The 22,007-nt window shown below is 35.3% G+C and overlaps 1 protein-coding gene across 3 annotated transcripts in view; it reads right to left on the bottom strand.

The window, feature by feature from the left end:
- The window catches only part of lrp4 (low density lipoprotein receptor-related protein 4), a 105,200-nt gene that overhangs the window by 19,884 nt on the left and 63,309 nt on the right, over nt 1-22,007 (bottom strand). For all 3 annotated transcript variants that reach the window (XM_079595831.1, XM_079595830.1, XM_079595832.1), the window contains exons 9-21: nt 20,128-20,253; nt 19,847-19,981; nt 17,562-17,687; nt 17,234-17,464; nt 15,381-15,537; nt 13,748-13,965; nt 8,939-9,115; nt 8,004-8,129; nt 7,256-7,464; nt 6,239-6,320; nt 5,019-5,124; nt 1,686-1,887; nt 1,407-1,596 (exon numbers count right to left, since the gene is read on the bottom strand). In XM_079595831.1, the coding sequence (XP_079451957.1) occupies nt 1,407-1,596; nt 1,686-1,887; nt 5,019-5,124; nt 6,239-6,320; nt 7,256-7,464; nt 8,004-8,129; nt 8,939-9,115; nt 13,748-13,965; nt 15,381-15,537; nt 17,234-17,464; nt 17,562-17,687; nt 19,847-19,981; nt 20,128-20,253 (2,085 nt within the window). The remainder of the gene's footprint in view (nt 1-1,406; nt 1,597-1,685; nt 1,888-5,018; nt 5,125-6,238; nt 6,321-7,255; nt 7,465-8,003; nt 8,130-8,938; nt 9,116-13,747; nt 13,966-15,380; nt 15,538-17,233; nt 17,465-17,561; nt 17,688-19,846; nt 19,982-20,127; nt 20,254-22,007) is intronic.

The following is a 22,007-nucleotide window of genomic DNA, read 5'->3' as shown; positions in this document are numbered from 1 at the left end:
ACACATATCTGCTAGGCATGTGTGTGAATTTCAGTTGTCAACGGGATGCCAACTTAAAAATTAATTATACTTGGCTTACTTTATTTGAATGTATAGAATACAGTTAAGGGATTAACATAATTTGGCGTGCTGGATATACAACATTAAACCTTACTTGCAAGAAAATGTAAAACTTTGAGCCATTAAAACCCTTAAAAATAGCTTACACGGAAATATTTTCAAATATGCAATAACACACATGCAACACAAGTTCAGATATGTTAATACACACCCTCAAACTTGACTGGATTTAAACAATAATCGGATTCATTTTTATTTCAATCTAACATTGTGTCTTAAAAGGTGGGATGCGAGATTTTAGCAACAAGCCATTTGTTTGCCCAAATGGTATGTGACAATCAATCATAAAACAGTCAATCATTATTGGATTTAAAAAATATATATATAATTTAAAGGAACACTTGTGTGAACTGAATTTTAAGTTCTTGGACACTTAATACTACATTTTCATTTAAATTAAAATGTTGTTGTTTAAATTACTTTTAAAATGCACTTTAAGTACATCACATTTCTTTCAATAAATGTCTTAAAATGTACTGCTAAATGTACAGACACGCATAATGGTAAATTACAATATACGGTAATGTCATTTCTATTGAAACTTGTATGTCATGTATTTAAATATGTTTGCAACTATACATTTGTAATGAGGAAGATGCAATTTAGTGTGCAAATAACACACTTCAGTTAAAATTTGAATCAAGTACTTTTCTGTATGTACTTTAAAGTAAAATATATTCTGACATTATTAAAATGTGCACTTGTTACTTAAGTGTGTTAAGTGTATAAGAAACGGTCATGAAAGTCTACTCTAACAACACCTAAGTGGCCTTTTTAAAACGAATATTATATATTCGTATATTTATCTGCAAATAAAGATTTCAAAAAATATACTTGAATTTAAGTACACATTTAATACAATTAAGTTAAGCTTTTTGGTTACACTTTATTTTAAGGTTTCACTTATTACAGTGTAATTATGCATTAAAGTACTGAGTAATATTATTTAACTGCACATGATTATGGTTTGTTTAAGGGTTAGCTGCATGTACTCATACATGTAATAATAAAATAAAGTTTTTTTGTTTTTTTTTAAAGGCAAAGCAACCATTCAATACTACTTGATACTACTACTGCAAATTTAACTCATTCAATACTACTTAAAAAGCAACTCAGGATGAACCTCATGATGTTGGTTGAGAGAACATCAGAAAGTCTAGAGTGCAACAATATTTCCAACTTTTGACTATTGAATATTTCAAACCAGTATAACTGATTAATTTATAGCTATATTGTGATAATGACAGTTGTGATTATTGATGCATAACTCTATTGTGCCATTTTACCCGTAGTTCTGTGATGGTGGAACATGTGAATGTCCATGAGGTTTTCAAGGTTTTCTGCCAGCGTTCTTCGGTCCAAACCAGTAAGCTTGTCAGCACTTTGGATGCTCTTGGTTTGCCAGTCTGTCCAATAAATTCTGTCTTCATGAACTGTCAAACCAAACGGATGAGGCAACTGACTGCCAATCAACACCTTCAATGCAGAAGAATGAACGGGAAAGAATGAATTGCAACCTTTGAGCCTATTTAAATAATAAGAAACACACGCACACTCATTTCTACCTGTCTGCCTGATCCATCAAAGTTGCCATACTCAATGGTCTTAATGCTAGCATCGGCCCAGTACAGCCTCTCGGTGTGGTAGTCGATTGCCAACCCATTAGGCCAGGTCAGGTTTGTTGAGATGATAACCGTACGGTTGGACGCGTCCATACCAGCACGCTCAATCTTAGGATTTGCACCCCAATCTGTCCAGTACATGAATCTATGGTGAGACAAAAAATGTTTTATTTTGTGTAAACATCCATATGCTGCATTAAAAAAAAGCATTGTAATGCATTAATTCTTTCCTGTAATGCACCTTATAATACATTACAATACTTCTCTATTCATTGTTACACCTTTAGAAATTATAATGCAAACAACCATGTTCCTATGTAACAAGGAATCTGCAAAAAAAAGTTTAACTTTGGTTACAATTATTTATGGAAAGATATAATGCATTTTAAATGTACATTATGAATACCTTTAAAATGCATTACACGTAAAGGCTTCAAGTAAAGTGTTACTTTATATTCGAATTCATAAGTTTTAAAATATTTTTTATATTACTGTAGAGCACGGTGCTAGTAACGCCAAGGTCATGGGTTCGATTCCCAGGAAATGCATGAACTGATAAAACGTAAACCTTGAATGCAAGTCACTTTGGATAAAAGCTTCTGCCAAGTGCATAAATGTAAATGTTTTGAGTTCACCTTCCTGATAAAGGATATTCCTCCTGGGATTCAAAAGAGGTCATGCACAGGCCAAATTTCCTTTAATCATCATCCATCACTATGGGAAAGACCCAATAAAGTAGGTTGCACAAATTAGGAAATTACTTAGAAAATAGCTTCTTTGTTGAAAAGGGCCATTTCCATTATCCACTCATTATCAATGGAATTACCTCATGTCCAACTGTGAAATATGGTGTATATCTTTGATGAGTTGTTCTTCTCCCAAAGGCCCCGGACAACTTGTTAACTCCAAGTATCAGCATTTTATTAAATATAAATATTACATCAACACCTGACTGACTCTGTTAGTAAGCTTGAACTGGCCATGACAGGATATTGGGTCTCATTCACTAATAATTATTTGGATTATTTGTATTTTTTACACATGCAGGGAGGTTTTTGCGAGAAGTTCTCGTGTGTGTACAAAACACACAAGACAACTTCTCTTGCAAAAACCTTCCGCACAATTCACAACAAGAGTGTATGTGCATTAATTAGTTCTTAACCTTGGTCTAATGTTAATGAATTTAGAGTGCTCTAAATGAACGTCCATGTGCCTAAGGTTAGTAATTTGCATAAAACGGCAAAGCAATTCCATTAAGGGCTTTCTGCAAAAGCTCTCCCCTGTAGAGAAACACAACAAACGCAATACTAAAACTGAGTTCTTTTCACTTATGTAAATCAGCCAAGAGAAGAAATCGTATTTGATGCTTAAAAGTATCCTCAAGAATTGAATACTGTTATGCGCTCTACAAGGGAATTAGTCAATAATCCATTTCTCGATTGCAAAAAGTAAAAAAATGGAGCAGCTAGACTCTTGATGGGTATTAAAGTGCCCCTATTATGATTTTTTAAATATTACCTTTCATGTAGTGTGTAATATAGCTATCTGTGAAAGATGGGACGGTACACATTTTATTTGGACCAACTTGCTCCTCAGAAACACAACCTGCAAGTATGATAAAGTATTGATGTATATGGTTTCTACCAGGTGTACAAAATACGTAGTTTTGGGTTTTATATTGTGTAGGTCTAACTCGCATTATTACCGTCCTTCTGAAATACTTCTGCTAAGCAGCTATGACCACTATTACCTAAAACTGTGTCTATTAATGCAGATTGTCGGTTGTTCTTACTACTTTGAGTAAAGAAAGGATGGAGCTAGATTTGTTTTACAAACTTTAATGTTACATCAGTCATTCACGCTAGAGCTCGGCTATGCGCTGTTATATGTGCACAGCCAAAAATAAAAAATATACACATTGGTTTGTTGATTGACATATGATCATATGTAGCTAATGCTGATGGTGAGGAATTACAGTTGCAACTTCTCAATGTACGTCAAACTGAGCAGTGCATCAACGTCCTGCTCAAGTCGTCCTCGCGATGGAGGTTCGGGTTAAATAACTAGTTCTTCCAATGTTTCATCATCGGACTCGTGCTCTGTCTTTACAGTGTGTACAATCGCTGTGGACTGAGGAAGCCTCTGGAACTAAAATTCAATTATAGTAATGGGCGTTTTGTTTCCGACATGTGCTGTAAGTGGTAGACCAATCACAACAGACTGGGCCATCTGGCCAATCAGAGCAGAGTAGGCCCTTGGAAAGGAGGAATTTAGGGATTTAGACTGATCCATCCGAAGAGTCGTTTGAGAATCATTGAACAATGTGGTGATGTGCAATGTATATTATGAGAAAATGAAACCGTTTTTGACCTTTGATGCATGTAAACCTGTTGTAGGAGACCTCTAAAACTAAATTAGGAGCCTTTAAATAATTGGGGCACTTTAAAAAACATGAACATATCACTCCCACCTTGGTTTCACTGCACTGGCTTCCGGTACGTTACAGAATTGATTTATTTCATTAGTATACCAATCCTCGGATTGACTCACACCATTCTATTTTTCCGATCTCCTGAATAAATATCACTCTGAAAGATGAGATAACCAACTCTAAACCTACTAAAAATTCCAAGGTCTAAACTAAATCAAAGAGGAGATCGTGCTTTTGCTGTATCTGCACCTAAACTCTGGAATAGCTTGCCTAACTATATTAAATCACAGCTTAAAACTGAATGTTTTATGTTTCTTACTGTGGTGTGATTTATGCTATTTTACAAATGATGTAAAGCACAATGGTCAACATGGGTTGTTTAATTGTGCTATACAAATTAAGTCACAACGGCAATTTATATAGGTGGAAGTAATAGATTAATTAGCATGCTGTATATATATATTTTTTTTTTATGCAGAGGAACTTATCGCAACTCAAGATATAACGCTTCCTTTGTTACTCACGATTTCTGTGTAAAATCTTTTGTTATGCAGAATTTACACACAAATTTGTGAATATGCAAGGGAAGTAAATATCCTACATCTAAAGCACAGCTCAAAATCAACACCAAAATGGTTTACTGAGCATACGCGAGAACCTCTGAAACTGAAGGATCTGGAGAGATTCCCTATGGAGGAATGGTCTCGGAGGAATGGTCTCAGATCCCTGGTCATGTGTTCATCAACATTATAGGAGAAGACTCAGAGCAGTTATCTGGGCAAAAGGAGGTTGCAAGTATTAAATGAGGTGGTGAGCAAAACAAGGTGAGACCCTTCTTGACCTACCCTCCGATCGGGTCAACAACAATGTCCCGGGGACGATCGAGATTCTCCCAGATCAGAACTGTACGCATGCTTCCATCTGTGTTTGAAACTTCAATCCGGTCTGTGCCTAAAGGTGTTAAAAATTGAAAAATCAATCTTTTCTTAACATCATTGGGTAAAAATAATATCTAAGTTTAGCTTAAAAAAAAAAAACTTAAAGGGGTCATGACATGGTTTTTTAAATTTTATTATTATGTTCCCTTAGGTGCAAATATAGTATTACTATAGTTTTTTTTACAAAAAACTTAAAAAATGTAGTGATTTATGACTTTTTCCCACCCTGTTTCTCATCCTCTGACTCAAACAGTCTGTTTTGGGGGTGTTTCCCCTTTAAGAGTTCAGTGTTAACGCCCACTGTTATGATTGGCTAACGTCAGTGCCTATGCATAAATTATTAATGCCCCCAGCCAGAACCTGTGCGGATTCAGCGTATTTAAAAAGTAGTTTAAAGTTTTAAATACATTACTTGCAGTTTGCGTCGTCGTTGTTGAGCCCAGAATAGTCGGCAAGGACTTATCTTTGAGCAACAGTTTTCTGGCAAAGGCAGCATCATTTTGGGATTTGTTCTCAAAACAGTCATCCTTCAAATGTATAGAACAAACGCTTGAACTAACACTACCGTGACTGAGACGTCCGCAAAAAATAAAGTGCATCCATTTTCCCTGACGACTGGATCTTTCACAGCGTATTCAAAGATGCTGTTTGTCCACAGCCAGGAACAGCACATCTGCGTGGCATCGCAATTTCCCTGTACACAGACCCACTCGCTGTCCGTCGACTGAACACTTGTGAGGCGCGCAGCGCGCGGGCGCGACAACGATACGAAATGAGCGTAGTTGCCTTGTGCCTGGAGGCGGTCATATGCAAACGCTGGTACGTCACTTCGTACCGTGACGTCACTTCTTAACATGAATCCAGAACGAGCAGTATTTAGAGCTTGATTAAATAAATGATTCGTTTATAATGGGGAGGACGTCTTAAGCTATGAAACTTGCAGGACGTTTTAATGGTACAAAGACCCCTTATATACTAAAAGATCAAGGCAAATTTGGTTTCTCATGTCATGACCCCTTTAAATGTATTCTGATAATGACAATTATTGAGAAAAAGATATCATGAAAAAATATAAATATAAACATGTTTTGCTTGGTATGAAAGATGAACCAATAAAAGATTAGTACCTGCGTCAGTCCAGTACAGTTTATGTGTAAGCCAATCAATAGCTAGACCAGCAGGGCTTTCCAAACTTGTGTCCACCACAACCTGCAACCAAATTGAATATCATCTGTCAATTTACATGAAAATACATTACAGCCGCCTACTTTATAAGGGAGGATTTGCTTGTTTTTGCTAGTTTGTTCTCCAGGGGTCAGTATTTTACACATTTCTCCCCATTTAGTATATATACACTAAAAACATGCATAGTTCATATATTAGAAACCCAACAGCAGTGACGTCCACAGACCTAAGGCAAAGGCAAGGATAGAGGATTAACAAAAAGGGCACTCCCAACTAACACCCTAATTTCACCATTCTCTCACCTGCACATTCATACAATAAATGAATATTTACACAAACACACTCAAAAGTTTTAGATCGGTTTTAAGATTTGTTTTGTTTTTTTTAACGCTCACCAAGGCTCCATTTATTTGATCCAAAATACAGCAAAAACAGTAATATTGTGAAATAAATTTACAATAATATAAAATAAGCGTTTTCTATTTAAATACAGCATTTTCAGCATCATTACTCCAGTCTTCAGTGTCACATGATTCTTCAGAAATCACTCTAATTTTCAGCTCAAGAAACATTTGACATGTTTAACTATATTGAAAATAGTTGTGTGCAATTTTTTCCAGGATTCTTTGGTGAATAGAAAGATCAAAAGAACCGCATTTTTCTGAAATGGAAAGCTTTAGTACGGCCTGCAGGTATAATAGGAAATGCAGTAGCAAGAGTTTTATATTTTTGTAAGTATATGAGGAACAGCCACAAATAACAGTAACTGTTCTACCTACCTGTTACTCATCTTAGGCTACTCTCTGATTTAAAAAAAAAAATGCTTTTACTAGTTATAAAGGACGCGTCATTATTGCTTCATTATTACCAGCTGGTTATCATGTGTTTTTTTATTAAATTTTTTATATTAGACAAAACAACAAATCTGTTTCTGGGTCTCAGGCTAAATTCCTGCTAACCTCCTGTTTGGTGCCATCCCATTTTGCTCTGTTGATGGAATCGGTGGTGATGTCAGTCCAGTATATATATCGCTCACTGGCATCCCAGTCCAGGGCCAGTGCGTTTCGAATATCAGCCAGTGGAATGACATCATCCAACTTGTCTTCAGTGTCAAAGCTGATTCGACGGATGTCCGTCCTTCGGGCAAAAAGCAGGAACTTGTCAAGACCTGATCAAAGACCAAAGGTCTCCTGTCAGTTCTCCAGATTTGAAAAGTTCATCAGTATAGACAAGCATTTATTTCACAAAGTCAGAAATGTGATCATAATGAAAGGAAAATGACAATTTAGGATGGATTTGTTAAACAACAGTTATTATTGAATGTATATACTGCATATGATCCTGCCAGACGAAATGCGTGATAACTTGATTATGTCTTGTTCTGTCTGTATCATCTCAGTGAGCTTTTATGAGGGATTACACACGCGCTGTAAGGGGAATTCAGCGTTTTCCGACGTTTCAGTGTGGATGAGAAACTTTTGGAAATCGCTTGAAAACACTAGTGTGGAGGAAGAGTGTTTTGAAACGAAAAACCGGTTTCAAATGAATGTAGACGTAGCCAAAGGCTCCCCGTGGAATTAACACAATGATGCACACAATAACTTTCTGGAAGTTTGTATTGCACTTCTCACGTAACTGTCCCCTTAGGGTAAAGGGCTTATGTTGTAGAATGAATAAAGATAAATAACTAAAACAAGTAGTACTTACTCTGGGCACAGTTATAGTGGTCCACCTTTTTAAAGCCTGTAGGACATTCACAGGTGTAGGTCTTATTGCTTGGAAGACACAGGTGACTGCAGCCCCCATTATTGCTCCCACAGCGATTTCTCCCTCCTAAAAATAACAAGAAAATAATAACTCTTTTAATATGAATTTTATTCACTCATTGGTGGCGACATTTCGGCAAAACAATGTCATGTCGCTTTGTGCACGTTTCATTGCACTTTCAAAATGAAATGTTCAAGTTTTATTCAAATGAATGGAAGTTTTTGCTAAATATGAATCTGGCAATGTTTTATTGTGTTGGATGATGTATGTATCGCGGCAGTTCAGTAATGAAATGTCTGGTGAGTGGTGCTAAAAGGTGCTCTCGTGTGAAAATAACTTCCTACCTACACCAAACCTAACCGATAATGTTAACCGATGCGAACGGGAGATAAAAACTTAATAACCATACCATTTTAGCTTGCTTATGTACGAGTCTTTGAGCTCTTTTATCGTGACTTGAGTTTCACGGTGAGCTACCGAGCAAGTTAACTACATCAGATAAGCCTTATGTGATGCAAATGTCAAAATATATTAGTTTACAAATCATGCAATATGATTAAAGTGTTTTAAGGTCATAACATTGTATTGTGCAAGAAACCAGGATGAAAATAAGTCTTTAATAATCGATAATCTGCCCCTGTAATCATAATTTGTGTGGACAGGAATAAAAGTTGATGGTGCTTTACAGACACTATTGTTTATTTCAGCTAAAAACTCCCGTGAATTGTATGTATAGGTACGTTTTTTGGAGTTTACAAAAATGTAGGTAGAGGTACGTTTTTCCAATGAGCCGATGTTGCATTTACTTTAATACGATTTGTGTTTGTAAACATTGTACACTATACTACGAGTATTAAGGATTATGTTTGGTTGACCTGCAGGTTGCCTCTGCGGGTGCAGCGTGTGGATGTCCATGGGGAAATGCAGCTTGTTCCGGATGACCTCTTGGTTCTTGCCAGTAAACTTGTTTGCACTGTTGATACTCTTGGTGTGCCAGTCGGTCCAGTACAGACTGTCTTCAAACACTGTAATGGCAAAAGGATGTGGAAGACCTGGAAGACAGAAGGTTGAGAGTTTGGAATCACGAGTGGACTGCTGACGTTAATTGTTTAATTTTATTTATAAGTGCGGTTAATTAAAAAAATAAAAAAAACATTTAAAGGTAGGGTTGGTAATCCTGCTCAGAAACATTTTTTTTTATACTGGGTGAAATGGTCCTTCCATTCTGATAGTAGTCAATACATTATGTGTTCAGAAAAAGGAATGAAACAAATCTGACCTCTGTAGCAGCTGTAGGACAGTAAAAACTCTGACCAATCACTGCCATTCGGTGCGAATGTAAAGAACCAATCAGATGCCTTCATGTCTCGTGCCCGAGCACCACTGCGTGCACAGCAGTGATGCGCGGGTCAATGTATAAACAACCCGCACCCGACCGACGTTTTCAACTAACCGCCCGCAACTCGGACCGCAAAAAAAAGAAAGAAAATATTGTACCCGACCCGCGTTTTTTAAAGTAGCCTATCTAGTAAATGCTCATCGCGTCATGCGCCATAGACGGAGGAACTAGGGGTGCGCATTTTTCAGAATGCTGTATGATAGCCTATAGCCTAGTGTTTTGTAATAAAGGCTTGATTTATTCATTTATTTCGTTTCATTTTCTTAACAATTAAGATGCTGCATGTGTTTATCCAGCCTAATCGACGTGTGCTTCTCTCCCCGGACTTTCCCAACAAAAATCCCGCCCCCTCTCAGCAAATAGGCTACATAAAACTGACATTACTGAGCTATATGCGTTTAAAAGTAGCCTATTAAAATGGCACAATGGTATTGCTCAGTTCAACGCGTTGGGAAATCGGGCATTTTGTCCCGCGTCAGCTTTTATTCAAAAGTTAATAACGCGCTCAACATTCAAAAGGTAAATAAGGATTTCCCACTTTCATCTGCAGACTGCTCGTGCGTCATCCTCGCGCATTCAGACAATAAAGTGTAGACCTATGTATTTCATAGAACATTGTGTCTACTAGGCCTATATAAATTACAAAGGTAAACGACCCGACCGACCGCGACCCGAATATCATTAAAAATATTTTTGGATGACTCGTAACCGCTCATTTTGGATCAACCCGCGCATCACTGGTAGGTACATGCAGCTGACTCCAAATGTGGATGCGCGTTCATGTTTGTGGGGGGGCGTAGCTTTGGACGGAGCACTGACAGGAGGGGGCGGAGCTTAGAAGAGGTGCCACTTTCAAATCTGGCTAGCTCTCCAACATTACCTACTCTAGCTTTAATTGCACATTTTTCTGTAATTAATTGTGATTAATCACACCTAACATATACGTTTTTAATATATTTTTATATTGTAATACTTTTACATAGAATCCTCAAAATAATGTAGAAAAAACTGAGGCATAATGGCATCTTTTTACTAAGCACTATGAATGTAGGCCAGTATCACGAATACCAGTACTGATATCTCTATTAAATGGATTTTATCCATTAATTACAGCCATTCAACTTTACAGTATAATCGAAAGCTAATGTTTACCTTTAGTAGGCTTTAAATTTTTACAACTTTTTATTTAAATTAACTAATTTTAAAAAATTTAATTTAATTAATTAAAAAAATCTTCTCATAAAAGTTCTTCACAAATTCACAGACAGTGAGCCAGTTTTTTTGTTGTTGCATTTTATCACACCTGAATGGTTTAATAGCACTTGAATGATATACATGTTATACAGTATGCTATATATATTATAATATATAACAATAATTAACGACTGTCTTCTAATAATCAATATATTCTGATGATTTATAAACCTCCTGTATGTAAGAGTGAACATCAAGCTTAAATGTTATGATTGGTCAAATTATTTTTGGATTTTCCAATACAGTGAAATGTGTAAAAAATAAAAAAATAAAGCCTTGTAGGCTATATAGAATGTCAAGGTTTTTGTCTACACCTTCTACTGTTACGTCCATAAGTTCAGGTCAAATCTGACCCAGGGGTATATAATGCTTTTTTTCAATGCAGCTGTGTTTTCTCGAGTGAAGAGCGTCACAAGATCTCTCTCTCTCTCTCACACTAAAGGTATTTGTATTTATATCAACGCATTCTAAAATTCTTGATTCTGATTGGCTCACAGATGCTCTAAGATACTTATTTTCATTTTAACTCTGTTTCAGTCCCTGATGTAAGATACTCTTTAAACACACTTGTGACATTTGTAATAATGACAAAATTATTAAAGTTTTACTATAAAGTGCATTTTACATCATGTTTTAACAATCTTTTGTCGTGCTTTAAAGTAGTACACTTACACTTGTGTTGACTAGCATACTAAAGCACATGTAAAGTTCTTGATTATAATTTTAACTAGTGTGTTATTTTATATTACATTTAATGTTAATATTTTAAAATGTACTAAACTGCAAATATGTGATTTACAAATATAAACATATGGCATACAAGTTTAAATAGAAATTACATTAAAAAACAGTAGTCAACATTTGAAGTGGATCAAAACCTTTCATCAAAAGTTATACATGAATTTTGAACAATACCCGTTCTTGTCTTAGGATAACTTTGATTAAACTAGTTTGATCCACTTCAAATTTTGACTACTGTATATGCTTGACCGTACATTCGAAAGTACACTTTAAACATATTACAAACACTATAGAAATAATTATGAAATTACATATAAAGATATACTTAAGGGGGTCAAAAAACCCTCTAAAGTTCAGATGATTGCATATAAACTGGTTTTAAACTAGAATACATTTTCACTTAATTGTAATTAACATGTAATTAAATGTCAGAAAACAACACACACTTTAGTTCACACTTAAGTATATTATTTCTGTAATAAGTATGCTAAACTGTACTTTTTCACAAGGGTTTATTGAGAATCCATTTTATTTGGGATAAAATTAGACATGACGACAATCTGGTGTACTGTAAACTTTGAATTCAAAGAAGATGAGGTAAACCATGTTCAAACTACTAATTAGCTACTCTCCATCCATCCGGGATTCGAAAATCCTTCCCTTCCAGCAACAGTCAACCAGAGGTGGCAGCGGTAAAGTTGTTCCTACCATCCCGGACTAAATCTACAGCTAAAGACCTCTTTCGCCATAAACAAAAGGCACTTTCTATAACACTTATAACCTCATATTTTTCAGTTATTTCTCTTCTTATCTGCATTGCACTTCTCTAACTTCTGTGCTGTTCTAGCTCATTCTTTAAACTTGGCACTCTGCCAAACTATAGGCGTGTAAAGCGCCCTGCCTGTATCTCCCGCCTTTTCTGCACCTTTCACCCTTCTCCAGGTGTACACACACAGCGTGGGGTTGTTTTGTGATCTTATCTTTGTAGAGGAGCAAGGATAGGTTTGAGTTAGAAGGTTTGTTTGCCTTCTTTTCTTTTGTTCCCAGCTCCGCTGCCATCTGCTGTCCCTCCTTGCTGGTACCTTTCTCTTGTCATCTCAATCATCAATCGCTTTTGATCTTGTTTTACCAGTCAGCATATCTTTTCTCAGTGTGTGTGCACTCAGATTTTTTATAATGCTGGTGCCTCCCCCTCCCTAGTAAATCTGTCATTGATGACCACTGTAAGCAAATCTGCTCTGAATTTTTTTTAGAGCTCGGTTTTCAAGTCTAAATATTCCCCCACCTTTCCCAGGTGCACAGGTATTTTGTTCCTGCAAACCCCGAGGCTTAGTCTTCCTTTCTAGTGTGCCATTTAGAGGGAACATTGGTTGCGCACTATCACACATCAGAGAGACACCTGAATTTATCTACAAGACATCACTTATCCTCGAATGAACAGAATATTCAAAAAAAGCACAGCAGCCTAACCAAGTTTCTTAAAGGACAATCTGTAAATCTGTCCAGCTGTTGAAACACTGAACTGACAATAGAATTTATGTTTTGTTGAAGCGAAGTGCGTTTTAAAATACCGTAATTTGTCCATGAGATGCACTTTAAAAGTTTAAACAAAAAAAACTTTCATCAAACTAAAACAATAATGTCTCTTTTAAAATGTTGAAGTAATTTTGAAGTAATTTTTTGCAGCTATTTTTTGACACTTCCATTAAAAGAAAAAAAAAGTAATGAATATTTTCAATCAGCAAGGATTCATTTAATTGATCAAAAGTGACTCAAAAGTGACAGTAAAGACGCTTATTGTGTTATAAAAGATTTCTACTTCAAATAAAACCTGTTCTTTTAAAGAAGATTTAAGAATCTGGAAAAAGATGCATCAGTTTCCACACAAAAAAACTATGAAGCAGCTTTTTTCAATTATTTCAATGATTTCTGAAGAATCATGTGACACTGAAGACTGCGGTAATGATGCTGAAAATTCCGCTTTGCAACACAGAAATTAATTACATATTAAAATATATGATATATTTATAAAATATAACTATTCACATAGAAAAGGTATTTTCAATTGTAATAATATTTGACAATATTACAGTTTTTATTGTATTTGTTTAATACCGGTACAATAAATGCAGCCTTGGTGAGCAGAAGAGACTTCTTAAAAAACAAAAAGCATAAAATACAATATTAATTGTGTACCCCATGTTTACCACTCTATACAGTACCATCTAATATGTAATATATAAAAGCATCTGGAAAAGAACAAAGTTAAAAAAATAATAATAATTCTTACCTTGGCTAATGACAGCTTTTCTATTCTTGCCATCCAGGTCAGCTCTTTCAATGACGTGGTGTTTGGCATCCACCCAGTACATACGGTGACCGGCATAGTCAATGGTAAGTCCATTGGGCCAGAATAGGTGTGTATCAGCAATTATTTTCCGATTAGAGCCATCCATGTTGGAATATTCAATGCGTGGCATATTTCCCCAGTCAGTCCAGTAAATCTTCCTAAAGACAGAGCATAAGTGATGTTAGAAGCATAGTTGAATGTTAATGTAATAATATGCAGTTAGGGCCCAATGAATCAAACAATATAAAATGTCCTTTTTGATAATGGCATAACATAAAAAAAAGATGACTTTTTACAGTAATTACTGTGCATACCTTGAGGGCAAAAACAAAAAGTGCTTTTGAAGAACTTACTGGATTTGTTTTCCAGGTTAGTGACACCAAATCTATAAAAAGTACTCCCAAGTTTAGTTTGAGACTGCTTCTTAAAACATGAGCGATTTTTTTTTGATAGGACTGAAATATAATAATCCTTAATCTTTATTTATTTCTTCTTTACATTTTCCATAATGCATTTTATCCCTCAGATAAATTATGTAGTGCTTTGGCTTTTCTCTCACACAGCAAGATCTACATGCATCTGTGTGTAGGAATCAGTGGAAGCAAAGCCTGTCGAAACAAGAGCTAAATCTAGTTGGAGAGGGAGAATTCAAGCCAGATTTCATAAACCCCTTTGTCCTTCATGACAAAGAGCCATGATGAGCGTCGGCTGCAACTCAAGCCTTGTGACTTTCTCTGAATAAAATTGATGCACAGCCTTTGCGATTAGAAGCAAATTGAGTTACGAAGTTTAGCCAGAAGTCACCAGAATGGTTTTATGCTCCGCTTACCATTGCTTATTACAGAACAACAACTTCTGGTCACAAGAGGGGATTTCTCCCCATTCAAAAGAACAGAGGCAGTGACAGTTTTCAGTATATAAATGATAAATGTACTGCATTTCAACACACATAAATTAAAGGGGTCTCGGCATGAGGAAAGAGTATGATCTCCCTTGTGAAAAAAAGAGGTACACTTAAGAGAACTTTAAAGAAGAAAAAACGTAAAGCTTTCATACACTTAATTGCATGTTATGTGATGTATGTAGTTACTTCTATTGTCTTTTAAACGTGGTTTAAGTTTACTGTTAAATGTACTGACAAGCGTTTATGGTCAAATAAAATACACTAAAATCATTCATATTGAAACTTGTGTCTTGTATAAAACTTGTATGTAATGATGAAGTTGCAATTTAGTCAATTTAAAATAGATTACCTTCAAATGTAAAATTTAATTACACACTAACCTACAGTTCAAATTATAATCAAGTACTTCACATGTGCTTTAGTATGTTAGCCAACACATAAAAATAAGTGTACTTCATTAAAGCATGACAAAAAATTATTAATGATTTAAAATGTACTTCAAAACACAACTTCATTTGACATTATTACAAATTGTTAAGTGTGTTAAGTAACATTTGTGTATTTATTGCGCAATGCATGTGATGAATATCGTTTTGAAGGATCCAGCATTGTTTGCAATTAGCATTCTACAGTATATGTTTAGTAAAGCACAACAGTCTGAATATTTACCCTTCAATGGGGTGCAGAGCAATTGCACGGGGTTTCTCCATTCTCTGCCATAAAAGCACTTTACGGTGTGAGCCGTCCAGATTGGACACTTCAATACGAGACGTTCCTGAGTCAGTCCAGTAGAGCTTATTTTGAATCCAGTCTATGGCCAGACCACCTAAGATATAATAATAATATAAAAATAATAAGAATAAAAAAAAGAATAAAATAAAAAGAATAATTAAAAAATAATAAGAATAAAAAGTAATCTATATGTAACTATTATTCAAATGTTATGCATTTCTTTTCCTTGGGGAAGCAGAGAATCAAACTGAGCATCACATTAGAGAATATTAAAGCATCTTATGAAAATTTAACTTAATTTTGTAAAATGGTTTTATTATCTAAAAATATAATTTTTTATAATGTAATATATTATTTTAGACAGTGTATTAGTGCTGCATGACTTTAAAAAACTTAATTGTTGATTATTTCCCTTGATATTTTTTGTTTTTGTAATTTTATTTAAATTTATTAAATGTTATAAAAAAAAATGTCTTCATCTAAGCTACAAAATCATTCAAAATAACTAAGCCAATAAATGTTTACTTTACTGCTGTTTTATATCTATTCAATCAACTGTCAAACTTCACATTGGTGCTCTAAACAGCATGAACAGCAAAACTGAACAAAACAATTCAACAAATTGTGCACAAAGCGAGCAACATAATACTAGAATGTTTCCATTATCAATCAATGAAATTGTCACTAACTACTTTCAACAAAAAAAAAGAATGAACTCTGTTGATTCTTAAAAAAAAAGAAAGAAGTTGTTCCAACTAATTTAGTTGGATTCCTGAAACCATAGCATAGCACAGCACATGCTAAATGTAACTTATTTAGGATGTCGTTTTAATGAAGTAGTAATACATTATTGGTCAATGTAGCCAAATCAATACCTTCATATCACCACCCATAACCATAACCATAATCTCTATTCTTCACATTTCAAATATAACAGCATTAAACACTAACAGGACTTTCCCTTTGATAAAAAAAAATCAAAGCATTTTTTTTTTTCAAAGAATTTCTTTCTTCTGCTGAACACAAAAGAATATTTTTTGAAGAATGTCTGTAACCAAATGGTTTATGGGCCCGATTGACTTCCATAGTATGGAAAAAATATACTATGGAAGTCAATGGGATCCATCAACTGTCTGGTTACCGACATTCTTCAAAAAAATCTTCTTTTGTGTTCAGCAGAAGAAAGAAACTCATACAGGTTTGGAACAAATTAAGGGCGAGTAAATGATGACATTTTCATTTTGAAGTGAACTAATCCTTTAATTGCATCATTTACTCTCCTTATCCACTCCTATGTAAACATCCTGGGAACTAGAAATCCACTGCCCAATTTTCAGTTAATAAGACGATTGGAATGAGTTCATATAACTTCATTAAAAAAAAAACATTAAAGCAGAAATTTCAGTTTAAATGACACACAATATTAGGTTGGTGTAATAACATTATTGTCAACAGGACTCATCAAAATAATGTTTGCAACTTAAAAGGTTTGATTAAAACAATAAATTAGAATTTTTAAATTACAACCATGCATTTAAGTAAGTTGTGGTAATAGTTGTGCACTGAAAATAGTCAAAAATATAATGTGGCTGCATCAACCTACAGTAAATACATTCATTTATACCACCAAAACTACATTATATGGGTTACATCAGCTAGAAATAACTCTTTAAAGTAACTGCAGGTTACTACTTTTTGCAGTGTGGCGTATGTGAAAAGCAAGCAAGAGTGAATATGAGGAATATATTGTGAAAATGTCTTGCTAAACTGATAAAATATATACTGCTCACCTGGGCTCTCAAGACCCGTGGACACGACCTCCTCCACATTGCTACCGTTGAGGCTGGCTCTCATGATACGGTCCAGTGTGACATCGGACCAGAATACTAGCTCTTCGTTATGATGAAAGTCCAACGCAATGGCATTTTCCAGATTATTGAGTAACAATGTGTACTCAGCCCGGTGCGGTAGAACTTGTCGGATGTCAATACGATTTGCAAACAACAAAACCGGTTCTGGACCTGGGCAAAGAGACCATGAAAGTTGATGTTAAAATTGGAAATCTCTGTTCCAAACCACCGATGTTTTGCTGATTATATCATCGATATTCAGCCTCACCCAAAGCCTTGCAACTGCGTTTGTCAGGTCGAAGCTCATAACCTTGAACACACCAGCAGTGGAATCCTCCTTCTATGTTGGTACAGCCTTGACTACAATAACCTTCATCCGCACATTCATCAACATCTGGGTTCAGTCACAGAAGCAGGAAAGATTAGAGGATGAAATACAAAGCATGAATAACATGTATTAGTTAGTTTCCCCTTTAGTTAGAGTAACATGATGATTCAAAAACCGAGAGATTGACTGCAAGACTGTACGGTTTAGAACTTGCAACAATTTCTAACACTAAAGTGAACAAAGTAGCCAGAAACATCCCTGGATTTCTCCACTTAAAGATCCAAATGAGCTGTAATAAGAGCAAACATTGCTCAGTGATATTGTTCTAAGCTGAATTTTTACATTTCAATAGGGATTTGATGTGTAAGAAGGGTCAGCCACGCCTGTCCTGTCTCCGGAGATTGTCAAGCTTAATGTTGAAAGACACCTGATGACTTTGTTTTATAAATCTTATAATCGAGCCCGTTTTAAAATTCCCAATGTTATGCTGGTATAGTGTGAAGGAAAAACTGCTCTTTTAAAAATAGTTAATGCCAGTAGCAAGGTTTCAGGTGTCCACAGCAGTCACCCTACCAACCTGTATAATGGCCAGGTAGTGAGGAAAGCTTGATCTATTTTAACGGTTTGATCCCGCCCTCTTCATTCCGAGTTTCAGCTTTTGCCCTCAGGATCTTGGTTCAGGTTCTACTCTATAATTCATTCCTACTGCTATTTCTCTGTTAAATTTGGGTATGGGTGGAACAGGGTGTAGTAGGTAGAGGGGATTTTGTCTGTGGCTGTTGTTGTCGTGGATTATGTTATTTTTTAATGGTGTTTCTAATGCATGTTATAAATTGTTATGTTTGTATGCTGGCCTTGCTGAAAAAACAATTGCCTATCGGGGACATAAATAAATGAAGTGAAGTGAATCATTATACCTAAATTTCCCTTGAAACTGAACTGCCACACTTCTTACTCCCCTACATTCAGTAATTCAGTGTTTATGTACTGTGAAGTCTTGGGCATGTTAGATTCTACTCCATAAAAGTTATTATTTATACCCTTGTATTAATAGCCTGTTTATCACTGTAAAGCTGCTTTGAGTTACATACAGCACTATAAAGTATTGTGTAAAGCACTATATAAATAAAGGTGACTTGATTTTTTTTTTTTTTTTTTAAAGAAGTGCACTTAATTTTATTGAATATGTACTTTAAATCTTAAAATTAAATAAATAAATAAAAGTTAAAAAAAAAATACTTGCAGGAAATATAAAATTAATTAAATAAAAAATGAACACACTTAAGTACACTTTTAAAGTTTTATGTAAAAAAATAAAAAGTAGTACTAAATAGCAACTTCATTACAAATATTAAATACATGAACTTTAGAGTGCTTTTTTGACCCACTTAAGTAGGCCTTGAGCACATCTTTAAAATGCAATTTCATAATTCTACTGTTTTTGAAATATTTTAAGTGTACACGTACACGTTTCGTTCAAAATAAAAGAAATGGCATTAAATTATATTTTATATATATAGAGTAGAATTATGAAATGACATAAAGATGAGCTTAAGTCCTACTTAAGTCTGTCAAAAAATAACTCTAAAGTTCAACTAATTGCATTTAATATAAATTTGAAATACAATACATTTTAATTTAATTGCAATTTAAAAATAATTGCAATTAAGTCTTCGAAAACATTGCGTTCAGTTAGCAGACTTAGCACTTAAGTATATTCTTAAGTAGGGTATATAATTTCCTCAGTTACTGTTTTTAAAAAGTATGCTAATCTTCTTTTGTGTGCCAAACATTGTTCTTTTGCCATTAATTGTAATTGCAATTCATTTTTGTATGAACAGGGAGTTTGACAACAGACGGTGTTGCTCCACAATGAGATCTGATCTCATTATCATCCAGTCTGTCTGAGATTAGATGAAGAAACAGAACAATCTGAGAGAGACTACATGTATAAGAACTGTTGCAACATCTCCAAGACACTCGGAGAAATCCATCAAACCGAATGTATATAAACCGTACAAATATACAAGTGCATAATTAATATTATAAATCAGTTTATAAATCCTATGCAAAATTTATCCAAACATAAGAGTCAAAAAAAATATATAAGATATTTACCTGTACCCTAAGAATAAAACACAGAGAATCCTGTTCAAAAGTTTACATCCCCTTGCTAAGTAACTTTCTTTTCTGCTGTCCTTTGTTTTTTCCCCTTGCCTGCTCACCTCTGCATGTCTTCCCATCCTGTGTTAACGTGTAGCCGGTGTGACAAGTGCACTGCACCAGACCTCGAGACATCTGGCATTTCTGTGAGCAACCTCCGTTGTTAACATTACAATTTTCTTCACTTGATTTGGAACCTATAAACACACAGGCAAACATTTGAATGTTAACAAAGAGGGAATGTGATATTTTCAGAGGAACTACCACTAGTATTTGTCTTATGTGAGTTTTCACATGCGCTTGTCTGTCTGCATGCAATAGTGCATCATTTTTGTAGACTCACGGCAGTCCTGGAATGGATGTTCATCAGTCCCATCTTCACAGTCTTTGATGTCATTACAAACCTTACGCTGGCCAATACAGCGGCCATTCTCACACAGGAACTGATCCGACGCACATGGAGGAGTTTCTAAGAAACAAGGGCAATGTAAAAAAGAAACAATAAAAAAAGCAAGTAATGCAGCAAAGGCGATTGAGCAGATATTAGAAAATATTAATGCTTTTTGCGCACATCAAGATATCTGTGTTGACCATTACAGAAAACAAAACCAAGTATGCACAACGTGTGACAGTTTAATTCTTAATAACTCTCTTAAAAATATATTTTTTAAATTTTCAAAAGTAATAATTTTTTTTTTTTAAATACTTCTTAAAGATAATATAATATTAATTAAATAAAGGCCACTTAAAGCAGCACCAGGTAACTTTTCAACCTTAATAATATATTTCCAAGTCTCTTGTGATGGTACATCGACTTACACTAGGTTGAATGACACGTCTGCCATAGCCTGACGGGGTCTGTAGCGTTTTTAATCGTACTTTTAAACTTCGGGTTTCGGGTAGTAACCGGCGAACAAAGAGAACTACAAAATTCGACTGCTTTACGGCATATACGTCACTTCCACCACCACCCCCACTTCCTTAAAATCGGACGTGCGAGCCAAACTAGCGTTTGTTTGCCAAATGTTATAGTCATGGCCGAAGCAGCACAGAAAAGCAAGAAAGCAAAGGTTTTGTCGGAGGAAAGCAAAAAGAGGAAACGAGAAAGTGATCGTATTAAAGGCAGAACGAGGATCAACATTGGGCCAGCGTTTCCTCGCTGGCGTGAGCTGAAGGATGAGGAGGGGTGCCCGTTGCCACCCGTCCCGGTTTTCCAGGGATTATTCTCTTTTTTGAGCGACAGTCCCAGAAAATTCATATTCTTTCCCGGGACACGAATTGTCCCGTTTTTTTTTGAAAATGTACTTCTAAAGTAGAATTTCCTGGTTTCAAATTAAACCGTTTCCATCTACTGTTACTGTGTTTTCTTCATAGTTGTGTACAGTACATCCAATCCTGTGTCCGTAAACGGGTAAAAAACATGGTAAAAACGGGTAAAACAGTGGATTGGCAAATGCCAGGCGTTTACTTTTATTTGATTGGAAGCTCAACTTATCGCCTAGCAACTGCCTGTGCTGTCGGTCGGTCGCGCGCGCATCAACACACATCCAAGATGATACAGTGTGAGTTTAGTTGCTAGATAGCTTTTTAAAATATGTCTATTTACATCTATTGTGTGAAATGGGGAGAGAGACGGACGAGGAGGATAACCACTGTCTATGAGGATAACACAACAAAGTCGGATGAGCCACCAGTGTCAAAGAAAATACTATTTACAACCTACAACTCAGACTCAGACCACAAAAAATAATAATAATCTGTGTCCCGGTTTTTCACACTTCAAAGGTGGCAACCCTATGCTCGACCGATGCGGACTTTCAAATATCAAATGAAAGCCTATGTCTAAAGGGCGTGTACAAGTTTGGTAGGGGCTACATTCTTTCAAGTAAATATATAAGATGCACAAAATAATATTTTAGGATACCTAACATGTCTGTGATATTTGTTTATTTGTCTTGCCTCAAGCTATAATAAATCGATTTGTAAAATTTGCAGATTCATCTATGGTAGCTTGATATTATAATATTGACGATATATGGTTATTATATCTACCACTCAAACATTGCATTGAAGTATCATATAGATTCAGTAAAACGGTAACCAATAGACTAGGCTACTATAATGACGCTGGCTTGTAAACGTAAGCATCACGATCATTTGTCGTTTGAAAAAAAATAAAACCCATGAAAATATATTCATATGACATGCTGAAATATATGCCAC

This window comes from Phoxinus phoxinus (assembly GCF_949152265.1).
Source record: "Phoxinus phoxinus genome assembly, chromosome: 2".
Lineage (NCBI taxonomy): Eukaryota > Metazoa > Chordata > Actinopteri > Cypriniformes > Leuciscidae > Phoxinus > Phoxinus phoxinus.
This window is presented reverse-complemented; position numbering and strand designations above follow the sequence as displayed.